Source organism: Mangifera indica, chromosome 9, assembly GCF_011075055.1.
Source record: "Mangifera indica cultivar Alphonso chromosome 9, CATAS_Mindica_2.1, whole genome shotgun sequence".
Taxonomy (NCBI): domain Eukaryota; kingdom Viridiplantae; phylum Streptophyta; class Magnoliopsida; order Sapindales; family Anacardiaceae; genus Mangifera; species Mangifera indica.
Genome location: NC_058145.1, coordinates 2,882,915 through 2,906,806, shown reverse-complemented (window position 1 = coordinate 2,906,806; position 23,892 = coordinate 2,882,915). Strand labels below are relative to the sequence as shown.

At 30.7% G+C, this 23,892-nt stretch overlaps 2 protein-coding genes across 4 annotated transcripts; one reads left to right on the top strand and one right to left on the bottom strand.

Annotated features, from left to right (window-relative positions):
- Positions 1 to 6,366: 6,366 nt before the first annotated feature.
- LOC123225232 (MYB-like transcription factor ODO1) lies at positions 6,367 to 7,783 on the top strand. The gene is made up of 2 exons (XM_044649140.1): positions 6,367 to 6,652; positions 6,847 to 7,783. The coding sequence occupies exons 1-2, from the start codon at positions 6,390 to 6,392 to the stop codon at positions 7,379 to 7,381; spliced, it is 798 nt and encodes a 265-aa protein (XP_044505075.1). The 5' UTR covers positions 6,367 to 6,389; the 3' UTR covers positions 7,382 to 7,783.
- A 6,690-nt stretch (positions 7,784 to 14,473) lies between these two features.
- On the bottom strand, positions 14,474 to 23,518 carry LOC123225083 (probable serine/threonine protein kinase IRE). 3 transcript variants are annotated; one of them, XM_044648937.1, is made up of 18 exons: positions 22,905 to 23,518; positions 22,526 to 22,593; positions 22,269 to 22,445; positions 20,722 to 22,095; positions 20,348 to 20,520; positions 19,866 to 20,115; positions 18,997 to 19,089; positions 18,770 to 18,910; positions 18,582 to 18,674; positions 17,883 to 18,081; positions 17,710 to 17,795; positions 17,527 to 17,615; positions 16,532 to 16,583; positions 16,405 to 16,461; positions 16,145 to 16,303; positions 15,765 to 15,845; positions 14,849 to 14,962; positions 14,474 to 14,716 (listed from the first exon to the last, which is right to left on the bottom strand). In XM_044648937.1, the coding sequence occupies exons 1-17, from the start codon at positions 23,305 to 23,307 to the stop codon at positions 14,873 to 14,875; spliced, it is 3,585 nt and encodes a 1,194-aa protein (XP_044504872.1). In that variant the 5' UTR covers positions 23,308 to 23,518; the 3' UTR covers positions 14,474 to 14,716; positions 14,849 to 14,872. The 3 variants fall into 3 exon arrangements, 2 of the variants coding, with proteins under 2 accessions (XP_044504872.1, XP_044504871.1); XR_006504101.1 differs by having other exon boundaries at positions 14,804 to 14,962; XM_044648936.1 differs by having other exon boundaries at positions 14,474 to 14,962.
- Positions 23,519 to 23,892: the final 374 nt, after the last annotated feature.

Here is a 23,892-nt window from a genome sequence, read left to right as displayed (position 1 = left end):
TTCAATTTGGTATCCAAATGATGTGGTATTATGTGATTTTAAATTAACAATAAAATAATACTCAATCACACGATGACATATTTGGTATTTAAAACTGAGTGCATATAGTTTGATTGTATTAGAACAATGTTATGTGCACTCAATTAAATATTTAATTCAGTATTCAGATGATGTATTATTATATGATTGAATGATTTTGAATTAAATATAAAGTAATACTCAATCATATGATAATATATCATTTGAATACCCAATTAGGTACTAATAAATAGTCATAAATACTCGAGGCAAAGGACTATTTCCCACCCAAGTTTTATTCAAATCTCAAAAGTATACTTACGTCAGTTGAAAAACTCAAATACTCATCTATAAACTAACTTCTATTATAGTTAAAAATAAAATTATCATTTTACCATTAAACTCCAAAACCTTAAACATTTCTATCATTTTCTCTCCTTAATTTAAAGAACCTACAATTTTTCCCCTAAATTGAACTTTGAAAAACAACATTTCCCCCATAAGGTTTTTTCTTTCATCTCCAACAGTTGGATGCCCTTCCCATCGTTAGTCGACTTTCCCATGATCTTCTTCTCCAACCGTTAACGTTTACTAGACTAATTTCATCGGACAAAGATGCACTGTTTTCATCTAAGGAAATTGGTCCAATGAACATCAACAACTAGAGAAGAAGATGGTGGGAAGGCCAGCTGACTGCAAGAACAACCACCAGTTGTCAGAGATGGAAGAACTTACCCTTAGGGGGAGGGATGTAGTTTTTTAAATTTTAATAATGGGGAAATTATTATTTTTTTAAATTAAAGGGGAAAATGTTATAAATTTTTAGGATTTAGGGTAATTTAGGGTAAAATTTGGATGGAAAATAGTTCTTTGGCTCATATACTCTAACACAATATGTACTAGTAGAGTTTTGGACGGTGCAAATGAAGCCCAATTTCAGGCCTGGACAGGGTTTGGACTTTGGACTTTGGACTAGTACTAAACAAAATGAATGAGACGGCATTGAAAACCAACAATTTTTATTTATTTTCTATGCAAACTATTTAATTGATATGAAAACATTTCTCCAACCATTAACATTTTTCAATTCTTTTTAGGGTTTACCAAAGTCAAAAAACAATCGCTTTCCTCTTTAAGTCCAAATTCGCCAAACATCATAAATTCAAGAATTATTTCTTTTTCTTTTTTTTTTCTAATTATTTAATTAAATTTAAACCCATGAAGGAATTGTAGCATCATATATTCCAAATCAGAGGTTGCTGCTTATACAATCAAAGCAAATCAGACAATTTTTCCTCCTAAATCAACCCATCGAAACCAACCGACATCCTCCTAATCAATCACTTCCTTTTATTTATTTATTTTGTTTTGTTTTATTTATTTTCTCTTTTTTATGTCAATGTCTGTTATTTTATTTACTTTTAATATGGATTTAGCTTAATGACGGTGCCACTACTCAAAGATTACTTCAAAATATTTGATTGGGAAAATGTTACATTTATTCAGTTTTAAGAATTTAATTAAATATTTAAATAATATATTATTATATAATTAAATATTATTTTATTTTTAATTTAAAATTACATCATTATATAATGATATATCATTTAAATATTTAATTACGTATTCAAAATTAGATATATATAGTTTTATTGATTTAGTTAATAGTTAAAAATCACTCAAATATTAGATGAAAGGCAATTAATAAAGGTAGAAGTATGCATAATTCAGCTTAAACTGTAAAATCAAATTGAACTATTTAAAAATTATGATTTGGTTTAGTTTGGATTGTAAAATGGGTTTCATTTGGGTTAAAAAATTTTCGAACAACGTTTTTTTTAATTTGGGTTGTACTTTGAGCGATTTTCAAACTAAACCAAACTATAAATAATATTTGTTTAAAATACATATATATAATTATATTTGATAAAATCTTTTAATAAGCAATTAGATGTGCAACTTTTTTTTTCATATTTATTTTGTCTTTTTTTCATGTGTATTATATATATATATATATATATATATATATATATTTCTTTCATGTTTATTTTATATGTTTATATTATGGTCTAAAAACTATAATTTAATTATTTTTATTAAATAATATATATAATTATGATTTTAATAAGTTTAAATTGTAATTCAAATTGGACCAAACCATATTTTTTTCTGTTTGATTTGGAAAATCTCTCAAATTACACTAGAGCAAACAATACATACCCCTAAGTAAAGAGAAAAAAATATTTTATAATAATAATAGTAGAATCAAAAGTTAAAAAAAAAAAGTAATGTTATATGTACACAGTTTTAAGTATACAGATAATATGTTATTATATGAGTAACACTCAATCATATAATGACACATCATTTATTTATAGAATTATGTATTCAAAACTATATATACATAGTTTTCTTATAAATAAAAACCATTAAGTAGTCTAAAGTTATATCCCTTTATACTCCTAGCTATGTAATTCGATTTACTTGCATCACTTGTATACTCTAATCAATAGAAATACTCTCATTTCTGCACGTCACCGTTTTGACTTAAAAAAATTTTAGTTCTTCAAAACTCAAAATTAAAAATCTTAATTATATCCCTAATTGGGGTTTACTTGAGTGTTAATTATCATTAAATAAATGTTAATCAATTATGTTACTAAGTTGGTTGGTAAGATAAATTAACACTTTAATGACATGGAAGTTTAGCACATAAACAATTCTAACTTACCTTATAAACAATAAATGATCTGGAGAGAAAGGGAAAGCATAGAGAGAAAGCACTAACAATGATAAAGTTCGTCAAAAATGGCGACGGAAAAAAATTTTACAGAAAAAATTGTTACTCTTCAACTTTAGGTAAAAGAAAATTATTAAATTTTTAAATTAAAAGAGAAAATGTGATAAATTTTTAATATTTTTAGTTAAATGATATTTTTATTTTTATCCATAATAGTGAATTTTAACAAAATATTAAATATTTGAGTTTTTAAAAATTAACGAGTGGGAGTTTAGGATTTTACCAAACCTTGGGTGAGAATAAGTCTTTTAGCCAACAAAAAATAATGTGTACACACTTTTCAGTACATAATTTGATATATAGATGATATGTCATTATATAATTAGATGATTTTAAATTAGGAATAAAATGAGATTCAATCCTATGATAACATATTATTTATATACTTAATTATATATTAAAAAGGCCAAAAGACTTATTCCCACCAAAGGTATAGTGAAATCCTAAATATATACCCACTAACTTTTAAAAACTCAAATACCCACCCATTATCTAATTTTTGTTAGAATTTTTAGTTATGATTAAGGGTCAAACTGTTATTTTACTGGTAATATCAAAAAAAATTATAATTTTATCCTTTCAAAATATAAAAGGACTAAATGATAAAATTATAATTTTTTAATATTACTAATAAGATGACGGTTTTATCTTTAATCTTAATTAAAAGTTTTAATAGAAATTAAATAATAGATAAATATATTATTAATGGATATATATTTAAGATTTCATTATACCTGAGTTGAAAAGAAGTCTTTTAGCCCTACTAAAAATTATGAACAGATGACATTACTCTTATTATAGCTTAAATAATTTGCAAGATAACATTTAAATTTCAAAGGGTGACATAATTAAATTTTATAATATAAAAGTGTGCCTTTTTAAAGTGAACATGAAATTCATTATTTTGCATATTTATTTGATAATGAAACTAAAATATTATGTTGGTCCATTTCTGATACTGCAAAAATTATACCAATAAAAAGTACGCAAGACTAGTTGTGATCTCACTCAAGAGTAGGGTTGGATTCGAGCCGAGCCGAGCTCGGCTCGCAATCAGCTCAGGCTTGGCTCAGTTTATATATGGGCGGCTCGAGCTCGGCTCGGTTCGAGTTTGGCTCGACTCGGTTCGGCTCATTTTTTGTTATCAAAACGATATCATTTTTAATATATATTGATCAAAATGACATCGTTTTGTATAAAAAATTAAAAAAAAATCTACCGAGCCAATCCGAGTCAGCTCGAGCTCAATCGAGCAGAGCAGAGCCCGACTCATTTTGGGCTCGAGTCCAGCCTTACTCAAGAGGTGAAAATGATTGGAATTATCAGTGTAAATATTGTTTAAATAATAAAGAAAAAAACATTTTTAAGGTGGTTTGGTAAATTATTCGAGAGTTTATGTCCGCTATTATGTTTTTAAGATAAAATTTGACAAAATTATTATAAATATTACAGAAGAGTCCTTTGAAAAATTCCCTGTATTGTCTCCCCTCTACCTTTGTACACTCACTTTATTTTTATGACCAAGAGATTGATTTAATAAGTGAATTTCCTAAGAGATATCTCATAAAGTCTGATATATCAGATAGAGTTATTTAAAAGGAAGTTGCCAATCACGTTATCTCGATGATTGTTAACTCATATTTGTTGAAGATAAAGATGGAATGTGTTTAATTATATTACGAAATTAGAAAGATTCTTTCTTTTCGTTGCTTCTAAGGGTTAATCTGTTGATAAATAGCGTGTTGACATGTTGTTCTCATAGCTAGTTACTATATAATGAATATTCACCTTTTGAATATTATTTTCATAAGTTTGACTGAAAATAAGTTTAACTGCACAACTATCTCTAAAAATATAAGAGCAATATTATATGTACTTATTTTGAATACATAAATAAGTATACACTTATATATATTATCATATAATCAAATATTATTTTATTTTTTAATTTAAAATATATATCAAATATGTATTCATTTATATATTAAAAATAAATAAACATAGTTTTGTTCAACCTACAATTTACATGTCAACAAAATTTTGACATAATAAATAATTGTTGCATATGTTATATTTGTGATTATTTTTTAAATGGGATTGGTACTCTTTTATTATTAAATTAAAAAAAACTACGTGCACCCAATATGTACCAAATTTTACATATTTAATTAGGTTTTTAGGTGATATATTATCGTATAACTGAGTGATTTTAAATTAAAAATAAAATAATACTCTATTATATGATAATACATCATCTAAATACTCAATTGAGTACTTAAAATTTGGTATACATAGTATTATTTTAATTATATTTTTCAAATATTATACAGATACTAATATTTGATTATTGTTGAATCAATAAAATTATATACATATAATTTTACGTATATGATTTAGTATATAGATAATTTACCATTATATGATTAAATAAATTTAAATTAATAATAAAATAATATATATTTATATAATAATACATTATTTATATGTTAATTATATATTTAAAAATATGTATATATAATATTATTTTGATACAAGTATATTTGATGTAGCGGCTACACTAGAATTTAGGGTTACTTAGCATGGTAGTGGGTGATGATGAAATAGGTGATGTAATGCTTAAGTAATTTGTTTGTACTTAATTTTTACAACAAAAGTAGAGCGTGAAGCTTTGAGTGTCCATGCGTGAGCTTGTGATTGGATGACTCATATTTGCACCATCACTATCATGGGCCCTACCTCAGTGGAGCCTAGCGCCCTAGAATATATCACTTAGGTCCCAGGCTGCTTTCATTAACTTATGGTGGCCCCCATATTCTCCACTCCCTCCCCCACCCCTCGGAGGCGCGTCCCCACACGCTCCCTTTACTTTAAATTTTTAAATTTTTAATTATTAAACTAAATTGCTTTTTCTTATCGTTATTAATAATCTTCCACCACCCACATTTTCTTGTCATGATCCCCACAAAATTGGCATGATATGTTAAAATCAGCCTTAGATTTTGATAAAAAATATTTTCTATTTTACCTTGCTTAATGTTTTCTAATTAAAATAAAAAATATAATAATTATTATTATAAGGGGATGGTAAATGAGATATAATCAAGAATATTATAAGTGCATAATTTATAATATATAATTAGATATATAAATTATATATTATTATATAATTAAATAATTTGAATTATGAATAAAGTAATATCTAATTATATAATAATACATTATTTATATATATAATTATATACTTAAAAGTATGTATATATATATATATATAATATTATTATTATAAGGAAAATAATAAGATAAAAGAAAAACAATATTATGTAATATATGTATATCTAATTTTGTATATTCATTTGATATTTAAATGATAAATTATTATGTGACAAAATATTATTTTATTTTTATTCAATTTTATATAATTATATGATAATATATTATCTAAATATTTAATTAAATATTTAGAACTAAATAGACGTAATTTTTTTCGTAAAAAGGAAGGGAAGATGAGTAGTATAAATAGGTGGGTGGAGTGGGGTTAAGTTGTTGGCTGGCATTACCCACTTAGAAGCTCATGGGCAGGCAACCTTGTTGTGACAAACTTGGTGTCAAGAAGGGTCCTTGGACAGCTGAGGAGGACAAAAAATTGGTCACCTTTATTCTCACCCACGGCCATTGCTGCTGGCGCGCCGTCCCCAAGCTTGCTGGCCTCCGTCGCTGCGGCAAGAGCTGCCGCCTCCGCTGGACCAACTACCTCCGCCCTGACCTCAAACGTGGCCTCCTTAATGAAGCTGAAGAGCAACTCGTCATTGATCTCCATGCTCGCCTTGGCAATAGGTAATGGCTGAGAAAAAAATGTTTGTTTTTTTAACGGGGCTACTGGGGGTAAGATAGAGTTTCACAAATATGATAAAAATTCAAACCAAAATCTTAATTTTAAAAATTTTAATGTTCTACCAGTTTTTGTTGACATTGAGATCTTATTTTTTATTATTAATATAATGTAACTTCAACATTTGGATGATGTTTAGGTGGTCAAAAATTGCAGCAAGATTGCCAGGAAGAACTGATAATGAGATCAAGAATCATTGGAATACCCACATCAAGAAGAAGCTTATTAAGATGGGAATCGATCCGGTTACTCATGAGCCTCTGAAAAAACAAGAAACCAGTGACGATAAACCTGAGGCAGCTGCCAAGTTTGATGTTAATGGCGAGCAGGAGGGAGAGGCAGTTAATAAAAGCTCTGAAAAAGTTGGGTCCATGAATGATAATTCAAGCTCTCAGAATGAGAACTATTCAACAGATGAATCGAATTCGAGGTCACTGGATCCCAACAGTGATGACGACTTGTTGATGAGTTACATGTGGTCAGAGACATTCCTTGATGACACATCATGGAGCTTCCCAGCAGCCTGCAGAGAAATAGAATATGGTGAATTTGGAAGATTGTCTTCCTCAGAAGAAAACAGTGCATGGTTGATGGACTATCAAGAGCTTGGAGAAGGAGAATTTGGGCTTGGAAATTCTTCAAATGAAAAGGACACTAATGCAGTTCTTATGTAAAAAGAAAAGCTTCAGGATTTTACAAATGGACAGCAATTATATACTGTTTGGATCTTATAAGCAGAAGAACCAAAAAAGAAACAAAGTGTTTAAGAAATAAATTTGGTTTCTTAAGCAAATTAAGTTTAACCATGTCTGTCTTCCTTTCTTTCTTTCTTTCTTTTCTTGTCTGGTATTTTATATATTATGTTGTTAAACATAAGTAGAAGCTTGTTCTGAATGTGGGCAAGTGTTGCATTGGAAGAACTGCAGGATTTGTAGATAACAGAAGGAGATATCCATTAAAAGGTCACCCCAGTCTTTAAGAGCTGTGAGGTTGAAGAAGCAAAATACTACTTGTACAAAATACAAATTTGTTTGGATACTTCAAATATAATTTCATGTATGTACATGCATCTTTCCCCTCTTTCTTAGTAAAAAGCTTCAAGGTAAAAAGAGATAATGGGATGAACATTTGGCTCTTCTTTATGATCTTCCATTGTAGTCACAGAAAGTTTAAATTATGTAGCATATTATTGTTATTGTTATTATTATTATTTAACCCAACAAAGCAAACATTATCAATAAACGGGGCAAAATGGATGGGTTGAGTTGGTAAGGATCGGACTATTACAAACATGGATAAAACATATACGGGTATAAAAAGTTATAGTTCTATACAAGTATAAAATATAAATTTGCATTTTACCTTACACGGGTAAAGTTGCACTTGCGGATAATCTATTTTTTAGGTTAATTTTGACTTTTAATCTTTTCCAACCAACCAAATAGCAAATGATCCAAATAGTAAAATACATGACCAAAGCAATTTGGTCATTAATCAACCAAATTTAAAGGTAAAATTACATAATAAATAATACTCTTTTAATCACAAAAATTCAAAAATGTATGGTGACTTAACACTTGTATCATCTTTAAGGGTATTAGGACCACTAGTCATAACTGAAAGGGTGGCAAGAACTTCTTTAGACCATTGAACCTTGAAGCTTTAAAAAGCTTATACATACATATCTTACTTAATAGCCTCTAACTTTTTTGTGCAATGGTTAAATCATCAACATTTTTGTGAAAAAACTCCACAAACTGAAACTTGAAATGTGGGTCAAGAATAAATGCAATAGCTAACATAACACTATAAGAATCCTAATAATTTTCGAATTGTGGTTTCATTTGTTTTGTCATGCTACTAATAACTTCATCCTCATTCTCTATCTCCTCATTTAAATGCAATTAAATTTTTCACACATTTTGAAGGTACAAGTTTGTTGTGAGGTATTTGGAAGAGTTGTAATATCGTAAAATGGTTTCAAAAACTTGCATATTTTCTCCCTTGTCTCATTCTTCATTTGTTAGACATTATTTATAACTAGGATCTATTAAGATAAATGAATAAACACAAGAAAATACATTAATGCACTTTTAACACTTAAAAAGTGGAATTCTATCCTGTGGAAACTCCTATTTGCAATCATTTTTTAGCTTCTCACACCAATTTGTTCAATATGTTCTCCAAACTTAATTCTTTTATGCTCAAATCATTTAATGTGTTCTATAATTTCTTAGATCTTAAGTAAATTCGTATTAGCAATTTTTAACTTTTCTTGAACAATAAGATTTAAGATATGTGTCTAATATTACACGTAAAAAATCACTATTATATAACAAGATTTTTTATATATAAAGTTATCTCATTAAAATATCTTTCATCTTATCATTATTACTTACATTGTCCAAAATAAAAAAGAAAACTTTCCTTTTAATTTTCTATTCTTTTAAGAAACCAAACACTTTTTCTTATAAAATATCCCTTAGTATGAAGAAGGAATATGGAAAAAGTTGATTATTTTACTTTGTAAAACCTAATTTTCATCAATGTAATAAGTCATTAAAGAAATATTTCCTTTAATTATAGAAAAAGTTAACATATTCTACTAAGAACCCTCTTTAAAACAAGTTTACTTTTTCCCTTCTCTAATCTATATATTTTTAAGCACTTCACCTTAGCAGTGTTCTTAGTATAAGACTTAACTTCATAATTCAAATGGGTTAACAAATCTTTCTACTTCACAAATTATTCTTATAATCAATTATTAATTAATCTACTTAGTATTGACGTCCTTAGGACAATCTTTTATACATCTTTTATTTTTAGTCTCATGAGAGGCACCATTTTATATATATGATTTATTGCAACTCATACACTTTGGCCTCTCATTCCCATTCTCATAAAAAAATGTGTAAATTGATTCCAAACAAATGAAGTTTTACATTTACTTCTAGAAGTAGTACTCGTATTACTAACAAGTTTTATTATTTTTTAATCATCGTAATTTTCTCTTACAATTACCGTATTCATAGATCAAGACTCCTCCTTATCAATGCTTGTACGAATGTGTTTGTGTGTTGTGCCATGAGACTGTCTAAACAAATATTTGAAGTGATTCAAGTGAAACAAGATGATGGAGTAACATGATTTTTAACAATAATAGGGAATGCTTATTCCAACAGTCCACTAAAATTCCCTGAATAATGTAATGCAATATAAAACTAATGCTCAAAAGCTATTTGACTCTTGAATTTTTCAGTAGAAGTCATTTAAACAAGTGTACACATATATTACTTGAAAAATTGAAAGAACTACAAAAAACTAATAATACCCACAAAAAGGATCTATACCTGTTTTTAGGTTGTCCATTTGAGATTAGAAAGAAGAATAATATCAAATTTTAAAAGTAATGAAATACTTTTTTTTGTTAAATTATAGGCATCCACTAATACAACGAGCCAACAAAAAGGATTATGTACAAATAATTTTTACATATGATAAAATTATATATATAAACAAATTTTACTAATTTATTCATATAAATGAATATGATATTATCTGATTTAATAATATGATTGTTTACATATTTTCTCACTTCAAAATTACTCAATTACGTACTATCACATCGGTTTATATATAAAAATTAATCAAATTTATTTGTATATATAATATTACTCTTTATATAGATTCTTGTACTAATAATCTATACCTTCTTATTTTTGTACATATACTAACAGGTAAAAACCCGTTTTGTCGAAGTCTACTTAACAATGTTATATACACTCTAATTGTAAGTATCCAATTATATGTTTTGATAATCAATAAAATTATGTATATCTATTTTAGATATACAAATATATATATATATAAAATAAATATTCGTAATATTATTTTTTGATAATATATTATTATATTATTAAATATTATTTTTTCTTCCATTAAAAAGCAACCTTTATATATATTTTTATTTGAAGTCTAATTATTAGGCTGGAAACTAGGAGACTCAAACTCTTGAACATTTTTGTTGCAGTCCAACCAATTTTAGATTAGTTTATTCAGTCTTAAAGTACTACTTCTTATGTAAGCATTTCATAACATTTCAAAGTGGATGAAGGATTTGATATTATTCTTTGAAAATAAAAAAGACTCTTGAAAAGTCCCTCGAGCAGTTTGGTTCACTGATTCTTGGCAGTATTAGTCAAAAACATTATCATTTTTGTTTGGAAACAAGCAATTAATACTTAAAATTCAACGATTTCATTTATTTTGTGTTTAATTTCTCACAAAAATTATATATATATATATAACAATTAAGCTGAAAAAAACAAAGGAATAAGATATATATATATAATATTTTAATTATTAAAGAAGTTGGGGAAGAAAAATGGTCATAATGTAATAAAGGGAACCGTCTATTTAATAATCAATAAAATTATTTATATATATTTTTTTTGAATATATAAATAATATATTATCATTTAATTAAATAATTTTAAATTAAAAAATATCAAATCATATGATGACGCATAATTTATATATCCAAATTATATATAAAAATATATATATATGTATATGTAGCATTGCTCTTTAATAATAGCAATATTATATAAATAATGTTATATATATAATTTTAAGTAGATAAATAATATATCATCATGTGATTATGTGTTATTTTATTTTTAATTCAAAATTCTTCAATCATATAATAATATATCATTTATATACTCATTTTGTGTACTCAAAGAGTATACAAATAATTTTATTGATATTATATCCACTCAGTTTTGAATCTTCAATTAATTACTCAGATAATATATTATTATATAATTATATATTATTTTATTTTAAGTCAAAATCATAAATAATATATCATCAAAATACTTAAAATTGAATGTAAATAATTTTATTAAATTTATAATTATATCAAACAAATTAATTAATTTAATTTGAAAGTAATATACAACTTATTTGTAGAACACGTTATGCTAATTGACCATCAAATGGGAAAAAAAAAACGTATAAATCAATCCTAATCTGTTTGGGAAAATCTCAAATATTACAATTACAAATTCCACAAACAATAATTTTCCATGCATGAAAACTTTATAAACTGAAAAATAAAAAAATACCAAGAAGACAATGGATAACATGAAAAGCTCAAAAATGGAACCCATTTTAAAATGAATAATATATATATATTTTATATATAATTTATATATACAAATAATATGTTATTATATGATTAAATGATAATTTATTTTTAATTTAAAATAATATAATTATATAATGACACATCATTTATATATTTAAATTATATACTAAAAATATATACATAAAATTTAATTGTTTTAAAACAATCATATAATATGAGAAAGATGAAGAGAATAATAAGAATCAGTCAATCTGATCATAGGTGGTCCAAAATATTCTCAAATTTTAAATAATAATTTTTTATCATATAAATTTAAATATTTAGATGATAATATTTTATCATATTCTAAGGAAGTAAGCAACATAGACATATGAACAAATGGATCAACATCAATTATCATAACTATATCACAGTCACAATAATTATTTGTATTAATGAGAAATTTAATTAATACAAATTAAATCTTGATCAAGACTTTAAATCTTGTTTAAAGGGTCATCCATTGGTTTCAATATTAATTTTGAAAGCTTGGTCATGTTGATCATTACATTACCACATCTATTTAATTTCAGCTAGTATTTAATAATAACAAAGCCTAAAAGAAGGACTATTGCTCACACAATGTCGGATGAAATGACAAATTTGTACATTTTAAGTTTCAAAATTCAAATTCCTAAATGTTATTAATTCATCAAACCTTTGGTGGGAAAATCATTTAGTCTAATAAAAAATTAATAAAATAATATACACATAATTTTAAATATTAAATTAAAATAATATAATTTATTACTTTTAAATTAAATATAAAATAATATCACGTATAACATACCAATAAAATACTTGATTAGGTAATGACCGAGAGAGGACTTAATAAGGCCCTGTCAACATCAACAGATAAGGCAATCAGAGGCAGGTTAGGCTGAGTAGAAAATTAAGTGCTCCCGAAAGTTGGCAATGCCCACAAAACCATTAAGCCTTCCAATCTAACTTTAAACAAATTATGTATTTTTTTTAAGTTTCTGCTATAATTGGTTCTTGGTCCTTTGTGTATATTGGAGATGTTGCACACTTTGCGCTTTACAGATAAGCTAATGCTAGTTAATCCCAATTGGTGATTTGTATTTGTATTTAGTCTCTCTTTTGAGCCCCACCAACAAATTAAACAAGCTCACTATTCATATTACCAGACAAAACTTACTGATTTTCTACCTATTTGGTATGAGATAACAATCATAACACGATTTCAACAATTGGCCACCGGAATCAAGGCCTTCCGAAGCAAAAGCATCATTGGCCAATAAAACAGCCGGGCAGGCCTTCCCCGACCCGAAATTTGGTGTCGAAGATTCGCTTGATTAGCATCGCCAGGAACATGTGTCCCGACACTAACCCATGTGTCACTACAAAACCATTGTACTAGAAACACAGACACAATGTGTTCACGAACAGCCATAATACATCTCAAGTTAAGGATTTATAAAGTTTGAGGTTGACCCTTAAAATGGTCTCTTAGAACATTAAACTATCTGAAGATTTAACTACTGTAAAAAAGGAATATAAAAGTCAGTAGTCCCCCTGGATATCTTGAAATATATATGATAGTTACTGAGTGAGAACTAAGATATGTATATATGTTTGAGCAATATTACGTGCACACAGTTTTAAATATATAATTTGATATCCAAATATTGAGTATTATTTTATCTTTAATTCAAAATTATCTAATTACATGATGACACATATTTGGATATCTAATTGTGTATATTTTATTGTATGTATAAAGGGATAGCTGGGATTCAAAGGATGAAAGAGACTCTTAGCAATAAGAAACAACATAAAATGCCATGATATTGATGATGATATTCCAACCACCATTACATCATTTAGAAAACAACAATCAAATGTTTTACTGCCCCTTTTTCTTTTTTACATGTTAATTTTGATTTTATATATATTTATCTAATATATAAAGTATCTTTTATTTTAATGAAGAAAAAAGGCTATCATATAAATAAGATTTAGACATAGCATGAAAAAAGGAACCCTATTTGGAGCATGTGTAAATAAGATATCCAGAAACGAAATAAGAATTTATAACTCTTTTTATATTTCAACTTTAAGTATTGAGCTACCTACTTGGAGATGTAATATGTATTTCCACTTACTTCATAAAATTCCAAGCTGTCTTCATTTGATGATGTTAACTTATCATGAAGTTGGTGGCAGTGAAGGCGCAACCCTTCATTTCTGTCAAAAAAATAAAGGAGGGAAGTGGAATGCCAACTCACTTTGATGATTAATTGGGCACAGAATGGGGCTGTACTTCTTAAACAATGCAATCATATCAGTGCAACACAGAGAAGAAAGTAAATATTCCATCTTTAAACCCCTCTTGCACTCTTTTTATTATATATAATGGCAAGGATTGGCAACCAATGAGAGCTAAAAGAAGGCCTCTTTGTGGTGTTCTATCTATTATCTAATCTATGTTAGTCATCTATAAACTGAAGTGCATGTGCATTACAAGAAAAAATGATTAATTTTTAGAAGGTATAGACTATAGATCATTTTTATTTAAAAAAAAAACAAAAACTGAGAGGAAGTACAGACTAAATCACAGGAAAATCGTAGCCTAAATAAATCACAAAATTTTATCTATCAGAAATATTTTTGTAAATATATACAAAGAAAAGAACGCCGTTTATTAATTGGAAAAAAACGACGACCTGTTCCAATGAACTGCCATTTTGGTGTGGATGATCCTATGAGGTGGATAGGCAGAAGGATGACTAACTTCAGGTCCATTTTCATTGTAAATTGGTGAGCATGGACTGAGACCTTCCAACCAGATGTACACCTATATTGTTTAAAAAAGAAAAAACTGAAAAAATATCAGCATCTTCTTGAACTTGTAATAAGGTTGTAGTTTTTCATCAAACCATACATATGGAAAGAGCCAACAAGATGTCTGGTAAGTGAGAGTCTATACATGGTGAAGTAACCATGTCAACTTTCATGGAACAGGTGGTTTGGAGGATTCTTTTGATTCGCTGGCGCTCTTCACCACCATATCATAATTGATAGAAGCCAGCTGGGACAAGTTCTGAGCAAACAAACATGTAAATTCTCAATCAGATTGTAATTTCATAAATAGAGCGGATATTTGATGTTTAGCACCATAACCATAATAAAAAATTTGGTTTGCAGCACTATTTTACTCATCAATATAAATTCTCTTATGACTCTTCCTAGTCTATTAGAGAGATCTTTGGTTATCCCCACATTTTAATTTGGGCTTCAATAAGGACTTGGCTCATTACGTTGATAGGGCTTTGAATGTGACAAGAAGTGTGCACTAGCATTAGCCAATCATCCTGGTCTCCGAAAACCCCTGTTTAAAGTTCCAGGACCAAGGCTGAGAACCGTTTTATATATACCTATCCCAGGCTTTTGCAACTTAAATTGAGTTAGTCAATGGTTAGCTACATTAAGGCCCTTTAGAGCAAAACTGACTGCGTCAACTTGGACAAGAGATTAAATTGGACCAAAGGGAGAGAATATATCAATTGAAACCTGAGTAAATGAAGTCTTAGAAGGAAGCTTTCAAGAACACAACAGTGTCATAATTTCGGTGCGGAAAAATATAATTTTGATTCATTCATCCCCTTGACCTTACACCTTTCCCAGGCACAGTTTCTCTAATTGAAGATAAAAATATCTAACACAACAGCTATTAAATGAAGTATTGCAATTCTTAAAAAGCATACTTCTATTCAAAATGTTATGCAAGCAATCTAGTCAGGTTAAATAAAGCCATACGAGCAGCAACAATGAATCATTTCCATCTAATATTATAATTTTTCTCATGACAATAGAATATAAATGGTAGGTGTGGAAGGTTTTACCTTGAATGAGAAGTTACTAAAGGAGTACTGCACAGAAAGAGTTGAGGAATTGAATTCTCCTAAACTGCCACATTCATCCCCCTGTTGTACAAGAAAACAGCACTCAGAATAGATAAAATATTGAACAGATAGGGCCACCAAAATCCTCATCAGATTCGAATTAATGGAAGTTCTCATAAATTTCTTGCTTTCAATTTCTCATCATATCTTTGACTTTCTACTTTGTCTACATAGTTCCACAGAGGTCAAGCCCTAAATTAGTTGGCATTAAAACAATCAGATTGAAGCTGTTGTCAAATGGTGTCAGGCCATGGTCGGACCTACTAACAGCCCTATGTGCAAAGAGGTCTACAGATGATCAGGATAAAGTATGTACTCACATCCTCTTCATGGGTGTTGCTAAGTGAACAACTGCTGCATGAGTCTGTCATGTCGTCAAAATCACTACCTCCCTGAACATTTTCATCATCAGGGTTCCACACATAACGGCTCACAAAGTAACTAGTGTCAAGTGTCTCTGCTGCTGGTATGAACATAGCCTGCGGCAAAATAGTGGTTACCGAGTAAGGAAAAAGTTGTGTTAAGAGTTTACTTGTAAGACCTTTTTCCTGCGAGGATATCAAGAATGTTGAAATTAGACCTTTTGCCTTGCAAGCGTGTCCCAGCTGATATCCTTGAAGAAAGGATGACTCTTCACCTGCCAAAAGAGTCAGCTTAGTTCCCGAAATCATATTATAATTATAAATAAGCCTTTGCTATTAGTTTACCTCTTTGGCTCCTGTTGCTCCAAGCCTTTGATGTGGATTTTCAGTTAACAATCTGGAAGAAATCAATTACAAATGTGTTAACGTAATTTGCATATATGCTGGCACTGATTCTAATGGGTGCAAGAACCATCCAACAAAAACATATAGGCCAAAAGACTTGTTTCCACCCAAGATTATGTGTGATCTTGAACTCTTATTCTCTAATTTTCAAAAATCCAAAATTTCACTTATAAACAAAATTCTGATAAAATTTTTCGTTAAAATTAAAGGTAAAATCATTATTTAATAAAAAAAATTTAAAAACAGAAGTTTTATCACATTTTTTTCCTTTCAATTTGAAAATCAACAACTTTCCCCCACCAAAAGATTGAAAAGTGACATTTTCACCCTTAGGGTTTTAAAACCATCGTCGGAGACGGCAAAGTTCGTTATCTCCAATCACATTCATCCTCCCACTTGGGTTATGTCTCCTTACAGATCAAACTCATGTCTCTAATTAAAGTTATTTTCTCCGACAAAGACGAAATTATCTTCATTGAAGGAAATCATTGTCATCGGTAGGTGAAAACAAGTCAGCAAGAGAAGTAAGCCAAGAAGAGATGGCAAACTTCGTTGTTTCCAACGACGGTTTCAAACCCTAAGGATAAATTATCACTTTTTAAATTTTGGATGAGAGAAATTGTTAAATTTTTAAACTAAAAAGAGGAAGAATATAATAAAATTTTAGTTCTTTAAATTTTTTGTTAAATAATAATTTTGCTCTTAACATTAACTAAGTTTTTTAATAGAATTTTGTTTATTGTTGGGAGTTTGGGTTTTTAAAAGTTGGAGGGTATGAAGTTAGGTTTACACTAAATCTAGGGTGGGACAATTCTTTTGGCCAAACATATATTCTCTTTCAATATGGACATATAAAGAATATGCATTTAAGATCATTAAGTATAGAATGAAGGCCAACAGACATAAAATGCAAAAATCCAATTTATAGAACTTACTTGTCAATTAAATCATAAGCTTCATAGCTCATTTCCCCAGGTACCTCGGGCCAGGGTATGTCTCTATTCAATATATTGTCAAAAATTTGCTGCAATCAACCGGACACAGTTGTCATGAGGTGAAGTTGTACCCTAAATGACCGTTTGGAATCATTCAAAACTAATCATATTCAGATAGCCAACCTGTGGAGTTGGTGCATTGAATGGTGGAAAACCAACAAGCAGCTCGAATAGAATAACACCAACAGACCACCAATCAGCAGTTGCACCTAGGAGGAGAAAAATGTGGAGCATCAAAAATCATTTTCTCATTTCTTATTCATGCATGCTACCCTTCTAGCACATTACTTGCTTACCATGTCCCATGCCAAGAAGTATTTCAGGTGCCAAATAATCGGGTGTGCCAACAACTGAATGCTTTTGGCGCTGTTCTCCATTCAATGAAGGTTGAGTTTTTGGTTCATCTCCAAGAAGTCCAGCACTACTGAGTGATGAACCTGATAAGTCGTCCGTGCTATGGATAAGACCAACCTTAGAGAGCCCAAAATCTGTCAACTGTAATAGAAGAAAGTGAGAGGTGATAATTAACAAAATGCCCACTGTTTGAATGAAAACTGAAGAGTTCTCACAGCATAGCAAACATGGAAATACAAAGCAAACTGTCATCGATGTTGTGTAATTTTAGAAATAAGTAGACAAAAATAAACTCAATTCCCACAGGAAAACAGTAAATTTTGACATATTAAGCAAATGAGGAATAGTTGTGCTGCTGATTATTCAAATGCCGTGTACTGTAACTGCTCGTTTTCATGATTGCAATTGTTAAAGGCACAAAAGAAAATTGAAGCAGTTTTTCCATTTCCTAGAAAAATATTGATTTTGAGCCAGCTAAAGTATGCTGTCGTGCTTTAGTCATTGAGAAATTAATTTTTGAAAAAAGGTAAAGAAAACAGTGAGCGTTTAATAAAGAGCCAATAATCGAATATTTCCCCCGCCATCTCCAACTTTCAAGCTTAATAAAATGGAAACTATGAACTAGATTGTAAAATCTTGACCTTGATGTGACCATCTTGACCAATTAACAAGTTGTCTGGCTTTAAATCTCTATGAATAACATTTGCAGAGTGCAAATACTCCAAAGCAAGAACCTGAGAAATATTAAACAAACTATTTGTACCATTGTGAGAAATTTTTATCAAGTAGCACAAAAATCATCAACTAAGGAATATGAATATGTCCTTACAAGTTCTGCAATGTATACACGGGCCATATCTTCATCTAGGCAACCAAGGTTTTTCAATAGAGAGTAGAGATCTCCACCATTTAAATACTCCATTACCAGATAAAGATTTTCCCTGCATGTGAAAGAGTAGAAAAACCGGACCTGTACACCAGCAGATCATATAGTATCAGATAAGTATCCACATAATGCATCTGTGAAATGATTCTACATACACGGAATTTGCTTACAACAAAAGGATTGCGAACTGATATTAGGATATTACGCTCAGCCAAAATACTTTCAACTGCATTTTTGCGAATCATATCAGCCTTCTTTAAAACCTGGGACAATTCTTGCAACAGATTAGTTCTTCAGAATGAAGACCATTTTGGGTCATGTTAACGCTTATTCTTTTCTTTTTGATAAATTAGGCAAGCATTAAACACTTCTATCATAAACAGGGGTACATACTGACACGCGTACATACATCCAGTAGACTAAATATATACGCAACATTTTCAATACTCAGATATACAAATGTTTTTCGATAAACTTAAGAACGTCACACATAAGCTGGACAAGCTGTACACAACATTTTCAATACTCAGATATACAAATGTTTTTCCATAAACTTAAGCACACATAAGCTCGACAAGCTGTGCATTACAGAAACTTCCAAGAATAACTTAACCTATTAGAGGCATAAACTAATAACCCTGGAGCCAAGAAATTTTTTGGATTGCTTTGTCATTGAATGAAACCTCCAAGGTAAAATTTCACTTCCATTATCAATATCTAATATTAAAATCTACTCAGAAACTAGTCCTGGTTTGTTTGGTAGCACCAAGAAAGAGGCAAAGTTCTATTAAAGGTCAAAATCCCAAAATAAGCTCCCTTTATTAGTTCGTACCATGAAAAATGGGTAAGTTCTTAGCAATCACGTATCATATATGACACTACTTGATACTATGGTATCCCCAATTTAATCCATGTTTTTATAATGCAGGATGTCCGTAAAATCATATACACTACAAAAAGAGTATAGTGAGAAAATTGTGAAGCATGTAGTATTGACCACTACATGAGTCGGCCAATATCTGGAGATGTGGATACCTACTTTTATAGCAAATAAGTCACCGGTAGCTCTTTTTCTGGCGAGGAAAACTCGCCCAAATGCCCCTCGGCTGATTGGCTTTATTATGTCAAAATCTTCTATGGATGTTCGATCTTTAGAACAAGGATTAATTGGGCTCGCACGCAGACTACGCATTGGGTCTTCATCCATTGAACTCTCTTCTTCAGTCATGGCATTTGATGAGTCAACCTTTTCATCTTCTATCTGCCCACAAAGATATACATATTTCTCCCTGTAGATTTTCTATAGTTATGAAGATAGATTTGAGAAATTATATGTAAAATGAAAAACCAACAGTGGGAAAATATATGATAATGGGGTAATAGAAACTAATAAGTCAAACCGTAGATTTGTTGTTAAATGTCAGTTTACTCTGAACTACTATAAAATATATCCACCGCCAACATATTTTGCACGGAAAATAGAAACACTTTCACAAGTAAGAAGCGAAGGGATTGACTTACTGCAATAATTTCTCTATACGCCTTCCAAAAGTTTCTACCAGAAGGGCATCCACCTTCCTATCCTGGATGACGTATTTTAGATCTTCTAGACGATCAAGCAATTTCTCCAGTGTACCATAATCACAAAAATTTAAATTTGCAATGGAGCGTGCTATCTCTAGTAACTTGCTTATCTGTCATCCCAATATATCATTAGAAAGTGAAAATTACAATAAAGAAATCTCACGGATTTACGAAGCAAACAACCAAATGACCACACTAATTTGTCATTAGAGTTATCAGGATATCCATTGCAGCTATCATGAAGAGCTAAACCAATTTGATGATGAAAGATAAGTGCTAAAAGAAGAAAAAAAGTTAATACAACACCTTACCTGCTGGGAGTTTTGAAGTTCTGTTAGTGTTCGGTGTCCACTTAATAGCAATTCAATCTGGTTGGTGCGTGGTGTTAATAATGGTGATCGCGGGGTCAAGCTTCCAGGTGATGAGGTTTTTGTCCTGACATCAGGAATAGTCTGTGTAGAACTTTGGTCACATGATATTTCCGGCAAAACGTCCAGATCTTCAGTGACAAAAGCATTTTCAGCATTAGATACACGTTCAAGAATGTCCATGGAGCATTGTCGAGGCAAGCTAATTGTCTTTGGCGACATCTCATTTAAATCGTCGTGCATACTTTTTGTAAACTCTCTTGAAACTTCAGGACTTCCTCCTGGAGAATCAGTGCTTCTGGGTGTGCTCTTCGGTGTCCATGAATCCATAATCTTTTCAAGAGTTTCAGCAACTCTTTCAAGACGTTCATTTATAGTTAGACCTGTCAGGTCACATCTGTCAGCAATCGTGCATATTCGAGAGTGCTCTTCAACATGCACAACTGGAATTTCTACCTCACAAATACGACAGATCATCGAATTTTCATGTGTTATACATTGCTGATCCCCCCAGAATCCCCAAGAAGCCTTCGATACTGCTGAGGATGGGAGGTGGGATGGCGCATCCAGATATAGAGTCCCATCATCACTCCCAGCTTTGGCTTCATCCTTAGTTCGAAAGGGCTCTGATTTCTCTTTGGAGGGCGTATCAACAGCATCCAAGCCTTTACGATTTCTCCCAGCTCCAGATGGAAGTTTCTTCCAAGAAGACATCCTATAGCCACTTGTGTTTGAATCGGCACTTTTGGCGGTCCTAACCTCCACATTTTCAGTTTCACCACTCTGTTCGTCGTTTTGATCTTGTTTCAAAATCTGACTTACCTGTTCCTGTTCATGTGTCTTCTTCCTCTGCTTCTCATTCACCACCTTTCCACCAGTTAATGGGCCACTACAGTCCTGCTCTGCAACTTCCAATATTTGCTGTGGATAAACTCCAAGATCGCTAAGTTGGTGAAGTCCCAAAATGTGATCTTCTTCATAACCAGTCTCTTTCTGGAACTGTACAAGCCTAGTACATCGAGTGAGGATAAAAAGAAGGCGGGTATGGGCTTGTTTGAGAATCCCCATCGGTAGTTCTTGACGTCTATCATCTAGATTCTGAACAATATATTCACACTTTACCCAAAATTCACTAGCTGACATCATGGCACATTTTCGAGCTACCACCAACAGATCCTCCAAACTCTCCTTCCATTCAGGATGAGTATCTGATGTCTTTTCCAGGATACCCACCAAGTCACCAGCTAGTACTCCCAAGTCACCATTAACTTCCTCCTTCAACTTCTCAAACTTTGCCCGGATTGCCACCATAATCTCCTGTAAAAGTTTATTTGACAAATATAAGTTGTGAACATTAAGAAAATATAGTTGCAGAAAGAACAGTGCTCTGAAAGTATATAAATGAATTTGTATTCAATTTTATCAAGAAGTTTTAGACATCAGCAACGAAAATTCTAGTGCGCTAAAAAGGCCTCCGAAAGTAGACATACCTCCATGTGGCCCAATGCTCGGGATTTCCAAAGGGGAAAAGGCCGCACTCCCTTAGAATTGAGTTCGTGAGAGAAGCTTTTGATGTCTGAGGCTTTCTTCTTACGACCACTTGTGACACGCAGTATAGCCTGGAAACGTGGCGACTGCATTTCCTTGGCAAATGCTGCATGATTAACCTATAAAACCAACCACGTAATCAACCCCACGTACTTAAATCCTCCCACTTATCTAAATAATCAAAAAAACCTTTTATTACCTCCAACTCTGATTTGAACGGTGATGGAAACCTTAACGATTTTGATTGGCTCCAGTGAAAATTTTTCCCTAAAAAACAATTACACAAAGCTGAATCAAACAATGCCTCCTATAAATTTATGGACACATTTTAGTTCAAGTTTTCAAACAAAAGCCTTTCAACAGAGAGTATATATAATTCACTACAGATTCACATGTGTCTCCAAGGATGTACATTAAATTTCATTTAAAAACTGTCAGTTGTTTTTTCCCTTTATTAAAAACACATTTTCGGAGACTTATCAAAAAGCTACTGGCAACATAATTCGATAAAACATTAATACTCAATTTTAATTTCCCGTGTTCATCATATTGATCAATAAAAATCGACTGTAGAGAACCTGGTTCCATCATGGCCGGGGCCGCTTTGCTTTCAGCAGGAACAACGGATTTCGGCTTGAATTCAGCGTCAACCTTATCCTTCTTGGCCTCATTCCTGGAAGTCAAAGGAAAACCAGCTGAAGAAGAAAACCTAAGAGGAGAAGGAGACGGCGTGGATCTCGTTTTAATATGATTCAAACCAAGAGAAGATGCTAAGAGTATCGCCGGCTCCTCATTTTCCCGTATCTCCTTGTTACCTCGATTATCATTATTTTTATTATTATTATTATTATCATCTTCCACCACCTGATCATTCTTGCCGCGACGAATCGGGATCGGCGGAATCTTTTTCAACAGCTTGGCTGTCTTGGTACGTGCCGAGGACGGCGTTGGCGTTGATGGATCTTGGTTGTCGCTCGACATTGAACAAACGGCTTCTCTTGTTCATGGCACCATCAGGAAGACAATCATCAAGGGAGAAATAATACAGAGAGATTTAATTTTAAATAAAATAAAATTAAAAAGGAAGTTTCGTGAGAGAAAGAGATGATGAGTTTTTGTTGGTGGTAGGGATGGTGTTGCAGAGATTCTGTTACGGAAACGTGCATGCATGCTGGGAAGGATGCTTGTTTTTTTGTTTGTTTGTTGGTTTGGTCCAAAGGTCACGATTCAACTTATTTATTTCGGCCAAGAGACTTGTTCCCACCCAAGGCACAGGGAAATTCTAAACGGTCATCCTTCATATTTTTTTAAACCAAACTATCCATTCATAAATTAATTTTTATTAAAAAATTTAGTTAAAATTAAAAATAAAATTATTATTTATTAAAAATTAAAAAATTAAAGTTTTATCATATTTTCTTTTCCATGTTTAAAAATTTCATAATTTTTTTTAATCCAAAGTTTAGAAAGTTACTTTTTCACCACTAAATTGTTTTTCTTCTCCTTCTCTTTCGGCAATCTCCTCTCTAGCCATTAGTCAGCTTTCCACCATCTTCAAGGACGGTC

Excerpts from the sequence above, each read along its gene's own strand:
- LOC123225083 (XM_044648936.1), bottom strand. The coding sequence starts at position 23,307 with ATGTCGAGCGACAACCAAGATCCATCAACGCCAACGCCGTCCTCGGCA. Across the intron at positions 16,462-16,531 it reads GAGCAACAGGAGCCAAAGAG|GTGAAGAGTCATCCTTTCTT; the intron begins GTAAACTAATAG and ends CTCTTTTGGCAG. Across the intron at positions 15,846-16,144 it reads GCAACACCCATGAAGAGGAT|GGGGATGAATGTGGCAGTTT; the intron begins GTGAGTACATAC and ends CTTGTACAACAG.
- LOC123225232 (XM_044649140.1), top strand. The coding sequence starts at position 6,390 with ATGGGCAGGCAACCTTGTTGTGACAAACTTGGTGTCAAGAAGGGTCCT. Across the intron at positions 6,653-6,846 it reads CATGCTCGCCTTGGCAATAG|GTGGTCAAAAATTGCAGCAA; the intron begins GTAATGGCTGAG and ends GATGATGTTTAG.